At 41.6% G+C, this 19,946-nt stretch overlaps 1 protein-coding gene across 3 annotated transcripts in view; it reads right to left on the minus strand.

Moving 5' to 3' along the window:
* ACTN1 (actinin alpha 1) overlaps window positions 1–19,946 on the minus strand; it is a 122,128-nt gene that overhangs the window by 60,880 nt on the left and 41,302 nt on the right. For all 3 annotated transcript variants that reach the window (XM_073638976.1, XM_073638975.1, XM_073638977.1), the window contains exons 2-7: window positions 18,703–18,817; window positions 14,820–14,939; window positions 10,390–10,476; window positions 7,286–7,373; window positions 7,064–7,142; window positions 5,024–5,105 (exon numbers count right to left, since the gene is read on the minus strand). In XM_073638976.1, coding sequence (XP_073495077.1) covers window positions 5,024–5,105; window positions 7,064–7,142; window positions 7,286–7,373; window positions 10,390–10,476; window positions 14,820–14,939; window positions 18,703–18,817 — 571 coding nt within the window. The remainder of the gene's footprint in view (window positions 1–5,023; window positions 5,106–7,063; window positions 7,143–7,285; window positions 7,374–10,389; window positions 10,477–14,819; window positions 14,940–18,702; window positions 18,818–19,946) is intronic.

Here is a 19,946-nt window from a genome sequence, read left to right on the forward strand (position 1 = left end):
TGTGCACCAAAAGCTAAATTAGCAGGAAAGTTCAAATGGTGATAAAAGAAGAACCATAAATCGGATTTCTTCACCAAAGGTATCAATGTGATCTGTTTTACTGCACTATTACATCCATGTCTTTACTGTACACTATAAATTGTAAACTACTGCAAACTTTTGGGGAGCACAGAAGTCTAATTTAAGCCGACATTTCAGGTTATATTTGTTGCCTCTTGTGTGAAGTCCTTTCTGTTCTATTTCATTCGTTCTATACAGATCATCAGCAGAATTTATATCCACGTCACAAAACGAAACACCAGGTCAATCGCCTGACAGGCGCTACATTTGTTCTTTATGGGGCTGCTGAAAAAAGCTGAGTGGATGCCCCATAGGAAATGAATGGAGCGGCAGGCTGACACGAGGTTTGCCACTTCATTCTAACAATTACAAAAGTTGCCCATTCTGCCAATCCGTACAGGTCCTGCAACTTATTTCCTATCCCACAGATCAGTGACAATTTGTTTTCACCTGACAACCAATTTCACTGATGGTGGTATTGCAGGTAAACTAAACGCTGGCTTCCTATGATCAGTCAATTTCTTTTGGGAACCCATCTAACTAAGTGGGATTGACCACTGTGCATAAAAGAAAAGGTTTCACACAAGAGGGTATTCTCTGGGACCTTCAGGTATTTTTGGATCTTAGGGAAAAAAAATTACGTTCTTATTAAAACAGACATTTATGCAGCTCATCTAGTCGTTTCACAAACTAAAAAGATGAGATACATGTAATGCCCTCCTGATAAGAAGCATGCATTATTTCCTAAGAGCCTGTGTGTGAATGTAGGCGCTTGTACATGTTCACACTGAAATGATGGAGTCACTACACGTGATCTGCGCTGAAGAGCTTAGAAATAAAAGCATGAGTAAGTCCTGAAGCAGAAAAATCATTTTAAATATGACGTATGCTCACATTGAGCATCCTGATCTCATTAAACACAAATATGCCGTGAGCAGAGAAGTGATTGCACCATGGTTTATTTAACCTTCAAGTACAAGCTTTTATTAGGCATCAACACTTTTGAAGTTACCCCCAACCCATTTCCCACCCCACGAGCCGCTCACTCCCTCAATTCTGAAAAGCGGTTGACAGATGCCACATCGGTAGCGCCTCTCGATGCAGAAGCGAGTGGAGCTAGATAACCACTTTAAACTCTTACTACATCCTACTAATAAACATGAATAAACACAAAATAAGAAATAAGTTTCGCCGGGTGGCTTTCTCAAGGAGTATCTCTAATCCTTGAGAAAGCCACCTGGCGAAACGTACGTCAGAGTTCTGGGGTTTCCTATCCTGTATTAGTCCCTGTTTATATGGCATGTCTGTTTGTTTGATATTTGTGGAGGTTCTTTAAAACGTCAAATATATCAATCCACTTGGAATTTTTTTTCTATATATGTATATTTAGATCTATAAATTTTGTTTAGGGAAAACAACATTGTCATTTTATTATACCCACTTTCACTGTGAATTTCCCTTCATACAGGGCCCCCTTCCTTCCATATGTATTTTTTAAGTGATTTTTATCTTGATATATTAATAAAATTATATGTTTTAGCGAATAATATTTTTTAAGTTTGTGTTTATTCACGTTTATTAGTAGGATGTAGCACATGTACAGTGAATATTCACATATGCAATGTTCAGCTACAAAAAAATTTTGGTGGGGTGTTCACTTTAAACTCATGTCATAATATTATGTACTAGACATTTTGTTGTATTACCGTATTAATTGTAGCTATTAACATTGATTACTAAAGTTTTAATTGCTATAGTAATATTAATTTTGTATTAAATACAAAATTATTTAGATAAGGACTTATAATCTTTAATTCAATTCATGCTTATGCTATCTAAAGTTAGTCATATGCCTAATCCAGAACGGTTGCATTTAGACTAGCCGACATGCTGCGTAAAATTAATGCAGATTGGCTACATAGAAGCCGATCGACGGCAGTTTAATAGATTATTCAGGCGTGACAACCACAAATTACTTGTGTAGAGAAAGATTGTTAGCACACTCATTGCTTGCACACAGAACAGAATTGTTCTCGGCAGCACATCTCCTGTTTACACAGAACAATGTGCTGCCGAGAATGAGGATTTTCAAAACGTAAAAATTATTTTCACCCGACGATTGAGCATTTTACTCGTTCGTCGGATGATTAGCAGCCTGTTAAGACTGCATGATCGTTAGGAAGCGAGTGATCAAAGGAAAGCTTGTTGGCTAGTGTAACATGCACCCCAAGTTTAGTACATACATTGCTGTCCTATGCTGTTATACTACTGTGCTAAACAATGTCATAAAGAAAAAGGACAAAACAGGATTCAATATCGTTATGCCATTCAGGTAAAATACAAGATCAATAAAATAAGTATTGATAAAATGTGTTATTGAAGCGGGTGTCCAGGACGTTCCATTAAAGGGTTACTCTTAAAAAAAAAAATAAAACATTTTTTCCCCCCTGCTGAGCACTGCGCTCCGGCAGTCCCATTGACAATGAATGGAGTGAAGGTCACGCGAGTGCACCACTGCTCCATTCACTGCGTGGCGCTGTTGTTGGGGGCTGTAAAGGGTGCGATGCCACTCGTCATATCGAGCATCTGACTCCAAAACGCCCCTCTAACACTGGCGAGAGAATCTGGGCCTATGTGTGAGTTGGGAAGTCGCCATTACAATGTAATCCTATGGTGTCTGGTTCTGGAGCTCCATAGACTTACATTGTATGAGGACCTCTGGGTCACACAGAGGGCAAGTTGGGATAGAAGCCACATGGCCCAGAACGGGACTGAAAAATGATGAAGATGGTGATTGGGGAGTAGATTAATGCATCTACATATACATTTAGGAAGATTTAGGCAATAAATACTGCTCCGTTAAAGCTACTAAGGGCAGTGGCTGTTTTATGGCACACACATCCAAGCGTAAAGAGTTGGCTTTTAGACCCAAAATACTAAGTATCCTCAACCCAGTAATATCAGAACAGGCTCCGACACCATTATAAGCCCCTAAATACAACCCCATTTAGAACCAGTAGGGTCAATAACTTATGGGTTGATCCCAAAACATCCTAATAATCTTGCTGATAACATGTCCCGTGTGTACAATGAGAATAAAGGTTTTATAATGCAGTTAAACATTGGTATGTACAGTACAGACCAAAAGTTTGGACACACCTCATTTAAAGGTTTTTTCATGACTTTGAAAATTGCACATTCACACTGAAGGCATCAAAACTATGAATTAACACATGTGGAATTATATACTTAACAAAAAAGTGTGAAACAACTGAAAATATGTCTTATATTCTAGGTTCTTCAAAGTAGCCACCTTTTGCTTTGATGACTGCTTTGCACAGTCTTGGCATTCTCTTGATGAGCTTCAAGAGGTAGTCACCGGAAATGGTTTTCACTTCACAGGTGTGCCGTGTCAGGTTTAATAAGTGGGATTTCTTGCCTTATAAATGGGGTTGGGACCATCAGTTGTGTTGTGCAGAAGTCAGGTGGATACACAGCTGATAGTCCTACTGAATAGACTATTAGAATTTGTATTATGGCAAGAAAAAAGAAGCTAAGTAAAGAAAAACGAGTGGCCATCATTACTTTAAGAAATGAAGGTCAGTAAGTCCGAAAAATTGGGCAAAATTTGAAAGTGTCCCCAAGTACAGTTGCAAAAACCATCAAGCGCTACAAAGAAACTGGCTCACATGAGGACTGCCCCAGGAAAGGAAGACCAAGAGTCAACTCTGCTTCTGAGGATAAGTTTATCCGAGTCACCAGCCTCAGAAATCGCAGGTTAACAGCAGCTCAGATTAGAGACCAGGTCAATGCCACACAGAGTTCTAGCAGCAGACACATCTCTACAACAACTGTTAAGAGGAGACTTTGTGCAGCAGGCCTTCATGGTAAAATAGCTGCTAGGAAACCACTGCTAAGGACAGGCAACAAGCAGAAGAGACTTGTTTGGGCTAAAGAACACAAGGAATGGACATTAGACTAGTGGAAATCTGGGCTTTGGTCTGATGAGTCCAAATTTGAGATTTTTGGTTCCAACCACCATGTCTTTCTGCGACACAGAAAAGGTGAACGGATGGACTCTACTTGCCTGGTTCCAACCGTGAAGCATGGAGGAGGAGGTGTGATGGTGTGGGGGTGCTTTGCTGGTGACACTGTTGGGGATTTATTCAAAATTGAAGGCATACTGAACCAGCATGGCTACCACAGCATCTTGCAGCGGCATGCTATTCCATCCGATTTGCGTTTAGTTGGACCATCATTTATTTTTCAACAGGACAATGACCCCAAACACACCTCCAGGCTGTGTAAGGGTTATTTGACCAAGACGGAGAGTGATGGGTTGCTACGCCAGATGACCTGGCCTCCACAGTCACCAGACCTGAACCTAATCGAGATGGTTTGGGGTGAGCTGGACCGCAGAGTGAAGGCAAAAGGGCCAACAAGTGCTAAGCATCTCTGGGAACTCCTTCAAGATTGTTGGAAGACCATTTCTGGTGACTACCTCTTGAAGCTCATCAAGAGAATGCCAAGAGTGTGCAAAGCAGTCATCAAAGCAAAAGGTGGCTACTTTGAAGAACCTAGAATATAAGACATATTTTCAGTTGTTTCACACTTTTTTGTTAAGTATATAATTCCACATGTGTTAATTCATAGTTTTGATGCCTTCAGTGTGAATGTACAATTTTCGTAGTCATGAAAATACAGAAAAATCTTTAAATGAGAAGGTGTGTCCAAACTTTTGGTCTGTACTGTACGTGTTCTACATGGCGGACAGACCCTCAGGATCACTTCCGGTGGTGGGACTAAGAAACCCCAGATGATCCGAGCTTACACTTCACAATTTCATATGGATTTAATGCAGACAGGAGGAACAAAGAAAGAGGAAATAAAGAAGATGCTCTACTGGTTTGGCCTGTATAGAATAATGATATACTATACTGCAGAAGACTAGGGAGGAAATTACCTTCAGCGTCCAACATCTTCGGAATGTCCAGGAACCTCTCTGCGACATCAAATGCCGTGTTCAGGTTTGTGTATGGATCATCCTAGGACAAGAGAAATCAATCTCACCAAAAGGTTTTCCAGAAAATATTCTCCACAGTCCTACTGAGCCCAATTACAAGAATAACACACAATGTTGAACAAGATTTACAAAAAAATCCATCCAAACTAACTTTTGTACTGGTGTTTAGAAAAAGGGGCATGGGGATTTAATAAAAAAAAAAAAAACAAGTTAATGTCAAATTTACTAATGCAAGATATCATTTATTGTATCATGATAGAAGTGTGCAATATGCCAGGTCTGGAGAAATTTATCATACTGGGTGCAATTTTTTTTTTTTTTTTGCGAAAAATTGTGTTATTATTGAAATCGTGTGAACTAACGCATTTTACAAAAATAGTGAAAAAAGTCCAAAATGTATTATATTAACATATCTGTAAAAGCAGGAATGCACTTCACATAAAAACCATCACTGAGTTCAATAGTATATATGAAAATTTCCTAAAACCTGAATTGTGACAATGATACATTTTTATGGGGGTAAAAACCGGAAGGCCAAAAAGCACAATAGGGTCTTATCTATATATAAGGTAGGAAAAACAATACACAATCGTGCTTACAGGGTCAGGTTGTGTGCTCACAACCACTGAAAAAACTTAGGATGCTGCAGACCCACGAGGAAGGAAACATGGAAATAAATCGGTTAAACCTGCGCTGCCGTCAAAGGACGATGAGAAGACAGAGATCAAAAGTATGCGGTTTGTCAACGCGTTTCGCAGTTCAAACGACATCAGGATAAAACATGGTGATCACTGTAGTTTGTCCTGATGAAGAAGTTTGAAACTTCGAAACGCGTTGACTAAAACCGCATACTTTGGATCTCTGTCTTATCTTTTGACGGCAGCGCAGGTTTAACCCATTTGTTTTCAGCTTTCCAAAGATACATTGGATATAGAGAACATCACAGATTAATGATAACGCTATGGCGTGTCTACATCAGTGGCTCTTTGGACGGGTCAGTCACAGTCAGAGCTATTCTTGCCATAAGAACATCAGACACTACAATTGTAACCCCGATAAGTCAATGGGGTCTATCAGCCGCTGTTGGTATGAATTATTCAACAAAACCAGGGCTGGCTTGTGGCCGCCATTATACAAGGGACCCACAATTCAGCTAAAGAGTCCACACCTTAGAAAAAAAGTCAGTTAAGCCCATTGATTTCAGGGGGATAAGTCAACCATCCAATGTGTATTGGGAGGTCTCCGAGATCTTCTTGGACAGATTATGCCAATTTGGATCAGCCAGATCCTTTCGAGATTAGCCACACAGCTAGAAAGGTCTGACAGCGGCTTACATCCCTCTCCCCATTGAAAAGTCATGCATGCTTGGCCAAACTAAATATTATATATATATATATATATATATATATATATATATATATATATATATATATATATATATATATATATATATATATATATATATATATATATATATATATATATATATATATATATATATATATATAAGAGTAGGGAACAGCAGCTTTTGACTAGCTAAGCATTCAGCCTCCTGAATTGTATGGCCACCTTCCTTTACTTCTCATGGATACTTAAAGGGGTAATCTCAAGTTTGGAAGTGATCCACCATCCATGGTAAAAGGGATAATTTCCTGAAAGTTTGGAAACCAAGAACCGAGGCTCTTCTCATGTGAATGCAACAGACGTAGACCATACCATTCATGCCGATGATGAGCCAAGCTCAGAGCTCTGGTATCTCCAGCAATCACATTAAGAGTGAATTGGGAGGTGGTGCGCATGATCGATGGGAAGAGCACCAGATCTTGAGATTAGCGGGAATCCCAGCAGTGATCGGCACGTTATCCCCTTTTCTATGGATAGGCATCAACTTCCAAACTTGAAAATACCCTTTAAGTCTGAAATAAATTCTGTAGTCCTTGTATTTCTTGGATGTCAGCATTATATTATAAATCTAGCTACCTTCCGTAACTTGCCATAATCGATAAGCTCTGGACGATGCCTATGAATAAGAGCGCAGAAGCCAAGTCCATCTTTCCAGCTGTAAGGAAAAAAAAAAAAGGTTTCTTAGAATTCTGACAAGATAATACATGGCACAGAAAGCACTAGGAAATGATTTATTAAAGGGAGAAGATTATTTTTTTAGAAAGATCTTTCTAAATGTAGATGTTGCAGGTCCCTCACCTGATGTGGAAGTTCTGTATATTCACATTCTTATAGGGAGCGGTCTTCCTCTGACACCACAGAAGAAGTCCTTCTTTGGCAGATGTTTCTATGAAAGCAAATAATGTAAATAGTAGACGGTATAACTTCATGAATATCATTAATACCAAGTATAGCATCGACGCGCCCGTAACATGATCACGGGGAGCCGAAGGGTTACCATGATGGCCAGGAGTCTGCTGAAGACCCCCGTGCCGGTCATTCAGATCCCTCTGTGAACGCCGGACTGTTATGTATAGCACAAGCGATCGGACAATCGCAGCTTCAAGTCCCCTAAGGGGACTATAAAATACAGCAAAAAGTGAGAAAAAAGGTTTTTAAAAATATGAAAAAAAGAATACAAAAGTTCAAATCCCCCCCCCATTTCTCCCACTAAAAATAAAACATTTAAAAACAAAATACACATATTTGGGATCATTGTGTTCAGACGAGTCCGACCTATCAAAATAGAAAATGAATCAAATCGATAAATGACATAACGAGAAAAGCCAGAATTCGTTTTTTGAGCAGCAGAAACATTACAATAAAATGCAATAAGAGGCAATCAAAACATCCTATCTACCCCAAAATGGTATCAGTGAAAACCAACTCAGGGAGCAAAACATAAGCCCTCACACAGACCCGTACCCCGAAAATATTAATGTTTACGGGTCTCTTAAAAAAAATAAATAAAATAAAATATGCTTTTGTTGCCGTTTTTTAACAAATTTCTGAATTTTCTCATCACTTCAATAAAATAAAAAACTATACAATGTTGGTAACTGCGTAATTGTACAGACCTGGAGAATCATATTGCCCGGCTAGTTTTACCATACAGTAAACATGACAAAAATAAATAATTGTGAAATTGTACTTTTTTTGCAATTTTAACTCACATAGAAATTATTTTCCCTGCTTGCCAGTACATCACATGATAAAATGAATGGCTTTATTCAAAAGTACAACTTGTTCCGTAAAATACAAGCTCTCATATGGTTAAGTGAAAAAATTAAAAAAATTTAACAAAAAGTTATTGCTCTTGGAAGAAGGAGGAGGGTCGATCCTACTGACAGATCCCTTTAGAGCAGTGGTCCCCAACCTTTTTTGCACCAGGGACCGGCTTGAAGCAAGACCATTTTTCCATGGCCCAGCAAGGAGGGGGTGGGGTGGGCAGGGCTTTGGTCATATGGGGGCGGGGTAATGGAGGGATTTGGAGTTTAGTGCATACTTATCATATAGTGTAGACCAGGTCCCCGCCAGGAGCCCCACATAATGTGCTGTGCCAGGAGCCGCATCACTGAGGCCCCATCACGCCCTGCAGCAGGACAGGGCAGCTGTCCTGACAGCTGCTGTTCAGCTGCATTTACTTCATCCCAGGGGCGGACACAGACTGTAGTGGGCCCCTGTGCAAGAAATTTTTGGGGCCCCCCCCCGCCCTTCATAAGGCAACAAAGTTATGTAAACATAACCCCCCCATGTGCATCTCTCACCCCCCCATGTGCATCTCTCACCCCCGTGCATCTCTCATCCCCCTCCGTGCATCTCTCATCCCCCTCCGTGCATCTCTCATCCCCCTCCGTGCATCTCTCATCCACCCCCCGTGCATCTCTCATCCCCACCGTGCATCTCTCATCCCCACCGTGCATCTCTCATCCACCCACCGTGCATCTCTCATCCACCCACCGTGCATCTCTCATCCACCCCCCGTGCATCTCTCATCCACCCCCCGTGCATCTCTCATCCACCCCCCGTGCATCTCTCATCCCCCCCGTGCATCTCTCATCCCCCCCGTGCATCTCTCATCCACCCCCCGTGCATCTCTCATCCACCCCCCGTGCATCTCTCATCCACCCCCCGTGCATCTCTCATCCCCCCCCCGTGCATCTCTCATCCCCCCGTGCATCTCTCATCCCCCCGTGCATCTCTCACCCCCCCGTGCATCTCTCACCCCCCCGTGCATCTCTCATCTCTCCCCTCCCTCCCATGTGCATCTCTCATCTCTCCCCTCCCCCCATGTGCATCTCTCATCTCTCCCCTCCCCCCATGTGCATCTCTCATCTCTCCCCTCCCCCATGTGCATCTCTCATCTCTCCCCTCCCCCCCATGTGGATCTCTCATCTCTCCCCTCCCCCATGTGCATCTCTCATCTCTCCCCTCCCCCCCATGTGGATCTCTCATCTCTCCCCTCCCCCATGTGCATCTCTCATCTCTCCCCTCCCCCCCATGTGGATCTCTTATCTCTCCCCTCCCCCATGTGCATCTCTCATCTCTCCCCTCCCCCCATGTGCATCTCTCATCTCTCCCCTCCCCCCATGTGCATCTCTCATCTCTCCCCTCCCCCCCATGTGGATCTCTCATCTCTCCCCTCCCCCATGTGCATCTCTCATCTCTCCCCTCCCCCCATGTGCATCTCCCATTCCCCCCACTCCTAGTTAATTGTATTTAAAAAAAAATAAAACTTGTTATACTTACCCCCATGCGATCCCTGCAGAATCCTGGCGCTCGTCCAAATCGCTGACACCAGGTTCTCCTGACTTCCGGCCATGTGACGGCGCCGTCACATGACCGGAAGTCAGGGGAATCATGAAGGTGCTGCCGCAGCAGCGCAGCGCTAAGATGTCCCGGACCCGGCGCTTAGCATGCGGCCGGGGGCCCCATGAGGAGAGAGACGCACAAGAGGGGGGCTCCGAGGGGGCTCCTACCGGCCGGGCCCCATACTGGAGTCAGGGCAGTCATGCACTGATGGCGGCCCTGCTGGAGGCTGGAGGGGCCCCCTCTCCCCGCGGACCGGCTGAAAAACCCCAACGGCCCGGTCCTGGTCCGCGGACCGGCGGTTGGGGACCTCTGCTTTAGAGCACTCCTAATGTGCTACACCAATCTTTATCCCCGACCTTCAGCCTCTGCAAGAAGTGACATTTTGGCAGTACTATACATTGGTGTATTTTAGGGTAACGTGGCTATAGTTTAGGACACCCTTATTCAGCAATACTTGACTAAATAACAACTAAACTCTACGACCCCTATAGCTACGCTCCTGCCATGCTGGAAGTACGGACATTATATGTATTGGGGAAGGGATAAATTACCTTCAACGGAAATGTCTTGTATAGCAAAACGGAGGATAATGGTCCAAATCATTCCTAGGGTCATTTTAGCATTGCCATCGACAATTTCTGAAAATTAAAAAAAAAAGTAATGAAAGCATTGAGAATTAGAGATGAAATCTGCTAATGAAATAGAAGAAAGGCTCTAACTTGGTAATACATGGCCCCATATACTCATTCAACCCCACCTTTTTTTTCCACCTTTTTTTTTTTTTTTTTAACAAGTAATGAAAAACTGAAGGTTGGAATTTGATTGATCGACGTGGACAGAAAGTATATCGTAAATGATTTGCACACCATGATGTCCCCCGTGTGCCGAGGCTGGATTTTAGCATGTTCTGTGCTATAGTTTTCCCAAAGATAAGCGTGACCAGAGCTGCCTGACATCTACTTATCCATGATCAATATAATCCATCCATTTAGCAGAGCCTAGTGTTCTTGTTTATTGGATATTTGAGGCCCACAAATGTCAGCCAAGAGCTATTGACCCTATAGACCCAACACGGAGGGTCAGAAAAGTCAAATCTACTCCGACAATCCTATCATGTAATTCATTAGTATAGATAAGACCTTGGTAACAAGTCTACAGGGAGTCTGCAAAAATAAAGATGTCGGGTCCCCCCACCCCCAACAGACGTCCGGTCCTTTCCGTAAAATCTCTCTCTTAGCCGTCACTGGAGGACACAGCACCCTTCCATCCATCTTTGGGAGGGTCTTGGTTTAGTATTAACTGAACAGCTAAGTGTTGGCGGCCCAGGTGTAGTCCAGTGAAGAGGAGTCAGTTTATTTTTTAAGATGCATTCTTAGTGTAGGCCTCCAGGAGGCAGCACAATAACCCAAGGTTCCTGTGTCCCCCCAATATAGCGACCTAGAAAGCCCTATGTGTAATTAACTGGAAATCAAGCAAAATACAATCATCACCTGTAATCAGAGCGATGCAATAAATTCACAGGTTCTATGTTCCAGGCATTATTGTACTTACCGACAAATATATCATAAAAAAAAATTCTATCGGGTCATAAAACTTTATTGTTCTACAAGAATTACACACCCACTATATAGTAACGAGCTATTGACCTGGCACATAGTTATAAAACATCACTTAGACCACTAGGCTCTGACTGTCGCTTAGGTCTCAGATGTCAGTGATTTTTCTTGGATGCAGAAAACATTTCGAATTTCATCAGTGTTAGTTTTTACGGACAGTCATGGCTGAAAGTGTTGGCACCCTTGAATTTGTTCCAGAAAATGAAGTATTTTCCCAGAAAATTATTGCAATTACACATGCTTTATTATACACTTATTTCCTTTGTGTGTATTGGAACAACACAAAAAAAAGTAACTGGAAAAAAAAAAAGGCAAGTTGGACATAATTTCACTCAAAACCCCAAATACGGGCGGGATAAAATTGTTGGCACCTTCCCAAAATTGTGGGTAAACATTGTTTGGAGCATGTGATGCTTGTTCAAACTAACCTGTGGCAAGTAACAGGTGTGGGCAATATGAAAATCACACCTGAAACCAGATAAAAAAGGGAGAAGTTGAATCAATCATTGCATTGTGTGTGTGTGCGTGCCACACTAAGCATGGAGAACAGAAAGAGGAGAAGAGAACTGTCTGAGGACTTGAGAACCAAAATTGTTGAAAAATATCAACAATCTCAAGATTACAAACCCATCTCCAGAGATCTTGACGTTCCTTTGTCCATGGTGCAAAACATAATCAAGAAGTTTACAACCCAAGGCACTGTAGCTAATCTCCCTGGACATGGATGGCAGAGAAATATTGGTGAAAGGTTGCAACAGAGGATAGTCCGGATGGTGGATAAGCAGCCCCAATCAAGTTCCAAAGAAATTCAAGCTGTCCTGCAGGCTCAGTATGCATAAATGTCAGCTCAATCTATCTGTCGAAATTTGAATGAAACACTATGACAGGAGACCCAGGAGGACCCCACTGCTGACACAGACATAAAAAAGCTAGACTGCAGCTTGCCAAAAAGTACATGAGTAAGCCAAAATCCTTCTGGGAAAGCGTCTTGTGGACAGGGGAGACCAAGATAGAGCTTTTTGGTAAAGCACATCATTCTACTGTTTTCCAAAAACGGAATGAGGCCTACAAAGAAAAAAAACACAATACCTACAGTCAAATCTGGTGGAGGTTCAAAGATGTTTTGTGGTTGTTTTGCTGCCTCTGGCAGTCGTGCCTTGACTGTGTGCAAGGCATCATGAAATCTGAAGATTACCAATGGATTTTGGGTCGCAATGCCCAGCGTCAGAAAGCTGGGTTTGCGTCTTAGGTCATGGGTCTTTCAGCAGGACAATGATGCCAAACATACTTCAGGAAGCCCCCAAACCTGGATGGAAACAAAGCGCTGGAGAGTTCTGAAGTAGCAGCAATGAGTCCAGATCTAAATCCCATTAAACACTTATGGAGAGATTCTAAAATTGCTGTTGGGAGAAGACGCCTTCACATATGATAGACCTGGAGCAGTTTGTAAAAGAAGAGTGATCCAAAATTCCAGTTGAGAGGTGTAAGAAGCTTGTTGATGGTTATAGGAAGCGATTGATTTCAGTTCTATATTCCAACGGGTGTGCAACCAAATATTAAATTGAGGATACAAACAATTTTGTCCGGCCCATTTTTGGGATTTTGTGTGAAATTATGTCCAATTTGCCTTTATTTTTTCTCTGTTTTTGTGTTGTACCAATACACACAAAGGAAATAAACATGTGTATAACAAAACATGTGTAATTGCAATTATTTTCTAGGGTAAATGATTCATTTTCTGGAATAATGTCAATGATGCCAACACTTTCGGCTATGACTGTAAATGAAACAAAAAATAAATAAAATTGCAAAGGTTCTACTGTCCATTACAATAGACAAAATGCACACTGATGCCATCTGTGCTGTCTGGTTCTTCATGGAGGATCTTAGTTTCAGCCAGGTATTGTCTGTTTGATCATTCCTCATCGGTTCATGCAAACTTTATTTAACTTGTGGTTTGGGCCTGGCTACAGCGCTTTGCATTGCAATAGGTCAATTTTTGAGAAGTCGCATGTGTATCTGTGTTTGGGATGGATATTACGCTTATTGCTACAGCTCATTGCATTAGGTCATTGTATGGTAAACTATACATGAATGTTGCCCATATTAATATGATGGCATTTAATGAATTTATGTTATATTTTAGTCTCTACAAGTAATGTTTTGCATGCTACATCGAGTTTAGGTATACTTAGCTGTACGCTGGTGCCAATTTTTAGCTTGCTGCCACCATTTACCTGCCCACCAATTTTAGATTTATTACTAGTGTTTTTATTGTTAATGTTACCAATAAAGTATATTTTTAATTAGTTCTGTAAGCGCCCTTTTTTTCCTATAAGATCTTATATCTTAATATGCGCAGAACATCTGCTTTTTGGTCCAGATAGATCTCTCTGAACTTTTCCAGGGTATCTTAGCCTATTGCTATATGTTTTATTCATGGAGGACCTGTAGATTTGAATCGTGCATTCTGCTATTTTTTTCCTCTGACCGCTCGGTCCAAGGAAATAATCGGACATGTGCACTAACATGGATACAAGTGCTATCCGTAAAAACCATGTATAGCACTCGTCCGCTTTAAACAAACCCTAGAAGTGAGAGATTTCCCTAATTAGGCAGAGATGGAGAATGGCTGCTTTCCCGACCTTCTCAGTTAGCATTAATACAGACATGACAGTCTAATTCTTCGACACATACATTTCATATTTTGGAGGTCTTCAGGTAACATATGAATATCATCTGAACCCAAGGGGCCCATGAGTAGTCGCTGGCTGCTATTCCTTCCCCAGCCCATACTCCGACTGTAGGGAGAAGGCTTCCATACTTAGACCATGAATGGAGAGGAGGTCAAACATGTGCACAACTGTTCCATTCTAGACAGCGCTTTGCTGAGCTCCATAGAGGATAACTTTTTATTCTGGGAAAAACCTTTTCAATACATTCAACCAGGAAAATAAATAGTTATAAAACCCTGCGACACATACAACCCTGATAATGAATATACTTTGCACTTCCCTGGGACACTATAAATGTTATCATGTTACAGGCAAGAACAAATCTCATGGCATCGCCAACTTGGAATGTCTTATCAGATACGGCTGCTATAGTTTCGGGAAACATGCACACGATAAAATATTTCAGGAGGGTGAGGAAAGGACAGGTCCCCCACATGCCATATTCTGTTTGGCTCATCAAGATGCCTCCTATAAAACTGAAGTTGGCCCAGAGATCGAACACCAGGACAGGGCAAGTAATACTCCATTTGGTTTGTCAAAATTACGGCAGCTTATAACCCATAGTTTTCTGAAAGGGGACAAGCCTAAAAGCCAATATTAAAAATAATACAAGAAAAATAAATGTCTCACCTTCTGCACCTATGGACACCAGTTTTACCCCTTTACTGGCAATAAAGTCCAGAGCTTTGTTGACATTGGAGATCTTGTGCACTCGCATTTTGCCTCGTTCGGGTTTGGGTAAACGTTCCCCTGTGGAGACGATAAAAAAAATTATTATTTAGTAAGCGGAGTATAAAGCCCCCATACACAATAGATAGTTGCAAGACAAATGATGGTTCGTCTGCCAACACGCTCTACTGGACCCCACACACAAGAAGGCTCTCCAGAGGAGTCCCACAGACCAGAAAAATATCGGCAGTCAGAAATTGGACATGCCGGATCCTTATCTCCTCCAATATCAGCTATCGGGAGGCTCCGATACACATTTAGACTGTAGGCCGAGCTCACCGAGGTTAACAGGTTACAGCTGACGTTAGCCTAATGTGTGTGGTGACACTAAACCCAACAAAAAAAAAGCCATCAATTAGTGTATAGGGTCTGCAAGAGGCATTAGGCTGGAACTTATTATTATAATTATTAACAGCCCTCAGCTCGAACGTGAGCCCTGGCAACTTGATGGATGAAGGCTCTGTAGGGAGACAGATCTTGTACAAGCCTGGATAGGTCCACCAGGGTCTTTTCTGAAGAGGAAGACCAGCAATTCGATGGCTTGATACAATCTTGATGGTATCAAGCCATCAGGTTTCTGGTCTTCCTCTTCGCCTTCTTCCGACCATGATGTTCATCTCCAGTGATTGCTCTCTTCTTATGATGTGTCCAAAGTAGGCTAGCGCCATCATTTAGGCCTTTTTCACACAGTGGTGTTTTATTCTGCCTTTCCTTTATGTCTCTCCTCTTAACAATACACTAAATTAAATTACAAAATAAAAAAAACAATAGTTTCCTATCATTTTATTATATCTAGTACAGCTAAATTGTAGCACTAAAGTGAACAAACTATCCAGGGCACAAAAGCACCAAGTTTCTGTCCATACTTGCGTTGTGGTTATAAAGGGATTATACCGAAAACCTAGAGGTATTGCTGATTGATACCACTGGGAAAAATGTGGACCCCTGATTTATTATAGGATTTCTAAAAATTTCTGACATTAGCATGCAGTGCTATTCTTCATGTCATATCTGCTGGAATCTGCAACAGAGACCCTAAAGGTGTGTGCCCACGATCCAGAGCCGCTGCGGGTTGGACGCTGCGGATTTAGGCAGCATCAAACCCGCAGCGGCCAGCTGTTACAGCATAGTGGATGGGATTTGTACAAATCCCATGTCCACTATGAGTCTCTGTACACCCGCGGAAACTGACATGCGGCGCGTCTTTTCAGACCACAGCATGTCAATTTCTCGTGCGGGTCCGCATGCGGACTTTCCCCATAGACCTAATCTCTATGGGGAAAGTCCGTAGGGATAAAAAAAAAAGCGGAGCTCATTTGCATATCCGCACGCGGCTCCTCCGCAACGTAGGACACACCCTAAACCTAGTCCTCAATACAGATGTGCACAGAGCCCAAGACAAACTACTATCACCTGAAAACTGGATAAGTAGGTGCCACGCAATACAGAGACAGGGGCAAAAATAAAGCAAAAAGCTGCACATGCAGAGCCCTTCAGTCTTGGACAACGTCCTAGTGTAAGCCTCACATAGACTAAACCAATGTCGAAAGTTAAAGGCAATCTGTCAGCAGGATATCTCCCTCCCCCCCCTTCCAAAATATTTCTATGCGCATATAGCTCTTTCAATGACAAGCACAGTAATACCTTTACATTGCCAGTCCGTTCCTGAGAAATCAGCTTTTGAATTGAAAATACAGTGGGTACGAAAAGTATTTAGACCCCTTTAAATGTTTAACTCTTTGTTTCATTGCAGCCATTTGGTAAATTCTAAAAAGTTTTTTTTTTTCTTCTAAAAGTACACTCTGCACCCCATCTTGACTGAAAAAAAGCAGACATGTAGAAATTTTTGCAAATTTATTAAAAAAGAAAAACAAATATCACACGGTCATAAGTATTCAGACCCTTAGTCAGACACTCATCTTTAAGTAACAAGCTGTCCATTTCCTTGTGATCTTCCTTGAGATGGTTCTACTCCTTCATTGGAGTCCAGCTGTGTTTAATTAAACTGATAGGACTTGATTTGGAAAGGCACACACCTGTCTATATAAGACCTAACAGCTCACAGTGCATGTCAGACCAAATGAAAATCATGAGCTCAAAGGAACTGCCCAAGGAGCTCAGAGACAGAAATGTGGCAAGGCACAGATCTGGCCAAGGTTACAAAAGAATTTCTGTATTACTCAAGGTTCATAAGAGCCCAGTGGCCTCCATAATCCTTAAATGGAAGACGTTTGGGACTACCAGAAGTCTTCTTAGACCTGGCTGTCCAGCCAAACTGAACAATCGTGGGAGAAGAAACTTGGTGAGAGAGGTAAAGAAGAACCCCAAGATCACTGTGGCTGAGCTCCACAGATGCATTAGGGAGATGAGAGAAAGATCCACAAAGTCAACTATCACTGCAGCCCTCCACCAGTCGGGTCTTTATGGCAGAGTGGCCTGACGGAAGCCTCTCCTCAGTGCAAGACATATGAAAGCCCGCATAAAGTTTGCTCAAAAACACATGAAGGACTCCCAGACGATGAGGAATAAGATTCTCTGGTCTGATGAGATGAAGATAGAACTTTTTGGTGATAATTCTAAGCGTTATATGTGGAGAAAACCGGGCACTGCTCATCACCTGCCCAATACAATCCCAACAGTGAAACATGGTGGTGGCAGCATTATGCTATGGGGGTGTTTTTCAGCTGCAGGGACAGGACGACTAGTTGCAATTGAAGTAAACATGAATGCGGCCAAGTACAGAGATATCCTGGATGAAAACCTTTTCCAGAGTGCTCTGGACCTCAGACTTGGCCGAAGGTTCACCTTCCAACAAGACAATGACCCTAAGCACACAGCTAAAATAACAAAGGAGTGGCTTCAGAACAACTCTGTGACCATTCTTGACTGGCCCAGTCAGAGCCCTGACCTAAACCCAATTGAGCATCTCTGGAGAGACCTGAAAATGGCTGTCCATCAACGTTCACCATCCAACCTGACGGAACTGGAGGGGATTTGCAAGGAAGAATGGCAGAGGAGACTCATGGCTGTACTGGCTCAAAAGGGGGCTTCTACTCAATACTGAGCAAAGGGTCTGAATACTTATGACCATGTGATATTTCAGTTTTTCTTTTTTAATAAATTTGCAAAAATTTCTACATTTGTTTTTTTTTTCAGTCAAGATGGGGTGCAGAGTGTACTTTAATGAGAAAAAAATGAACTTTTTAGAATTTACCAAATGGCTGCAATGAAACACAAAGTGAAAAATTTAAAGGGGTCTGAATACTTTCCGTACTCACTGAAAATGAAGCAGAAGAACTATGATAGATCTGAAGCCTCTGTCACCCCAGCTCTACTCCCTGTCCAGCACCGCATTCTCCTTGACTTAGAATAGTATGACACTGAAGACTGACTGACAGCCTCTGTGCTGTGTTACTTCAGGCAAAGGAGCCACCAGTCAAGCAGGAGGAGGCAGCACTGGGTGCAGAATAGAGCTGGAGTGACAGAGGCTTCAGATCTACCATAGCCATTTGCATATCAGTTCAAATGCAAATTTTTCAGTAACAGAAGAACAGACTGGTCATGTAAAGGTATTGCTGGATTCGTCTATCTACAAGTGTATAGAAATAGTTTGAGGGTGAAATCCTGCTGACTTCCCTTTAAGTTGTCATAGCGGCCAACTCCAATAACATAATGATTATATCCACCAAAGACCAGCATCTGTAGTGTCCTGACAATAGAACATGCTACCAATTTATACTGTACTGTACAAAGTATTACACCGTGATATAATAAACTTTCTCACCTGAAATAACTTCAAGTAATAACATGAGTTTAAGGCCATCTCGGAAGTCCTCATCTATATTCTCAATCTGTGTTCCAGCCTTGCGGAGATGTGAATTACACCATGCTGTGAATGTCTGTGGATGAGAAAAACTTGTCAAGTGTTGAAAAGGTTTTGCAAAAATGTTTAAAAAATTCAATACTAAAAAATGGCTTCACTATTACTGAATATCTGTTATTTTAAGACCATGGTTCATCTCAGGATTTACACATAATCTACACAGTAATTTTAGCGCTACTGTATAATACATTTCATTTACCGTATACCTTACGATAATTGTTATATTTGCAATAAGGACCTCGACAAATCGCAAAGCCGAGAATACTCTTTTGTAGCAGACAATGAACATGTCCTGTCTATGGTCCATGTGGCTGCTGTAAAGCATAGATCTCTTGTTACGTATTACAGAACCTCAGCCAAGATCTCTGCACCCATAATCACGTCCAAAAATGTAAAAGATCTAAAAGCAAAAAATAAAAAAAATATTTTATGACGTAAAATAAAAAGTGTTTCGCTAGTTGGTTTTAATTATTAAAAATGTGCATCTAGCTTCTATGCATTCCTGTGGGACATAATTCATGGTGCATCACAGGCCAAAGTTCAGCACGTGTCCAGGATTTTCATCATGTCATCTAGTCTCTAAAGAGTATTGAACGGATAACTACCGACCAACACAAGGGATAATAGAAAAATCTGCTTATCCTGCGCCCATCATTAGAACAATGGCACCAACGGCTTTACACTCACTCGCTGGCATCAATTACTACTGCTTATCCCATGCACTGAAATATTTATTACTTTTCAATTCTTTCTCAAGAGACCATTAATCATCATTACACTGCTGATATTCAATGTTTTATAGCACCGTGCTGCCAGCTATTGATCAAGGCATTAATCTTATTGTATTCATACTTTGGATTCCTCTTCACCATTGGACAAGGTTTATGCCTCTTGCCATTTTCTATTGCATTTTGTCATTTCCGTTTTTTGTTGTATAGTATCTCTTGTTTTAGAGAATTAGATCTTCTAAAAAAAAACAAGATACAACTTTCTTTAATTTCCAAAGCAGGTAAAACAGATAAAAAAAAAAAAAAATCACACACAAAAATTTTTTTAAAATTCTTATTTCTTCTTCTTTCCATTAGCGCCCATCCCTCCTTCGGTACGGAGCTTAGCAAGGAGCCAGAACAGTGCGATTTGAACAA

The sequence above is a fragment of the Phyllobates terribilis genome, unplaced genomic scaffold (assembly GCF_046119375.1).
Source record: "Phyllobates terribilis strain yellow unplaced genomic scaffold, ASM4611937v1 Scaffold_7__3_contigs__length_470593459, whole genome shotgun sequence".
Classification (NCBI taxonomy): Eukaryota; Metazoa; Chordata; class Amphibia; order Anura; family Dendrobatidae; genus Phyllobates; species Phyllobates terribilis.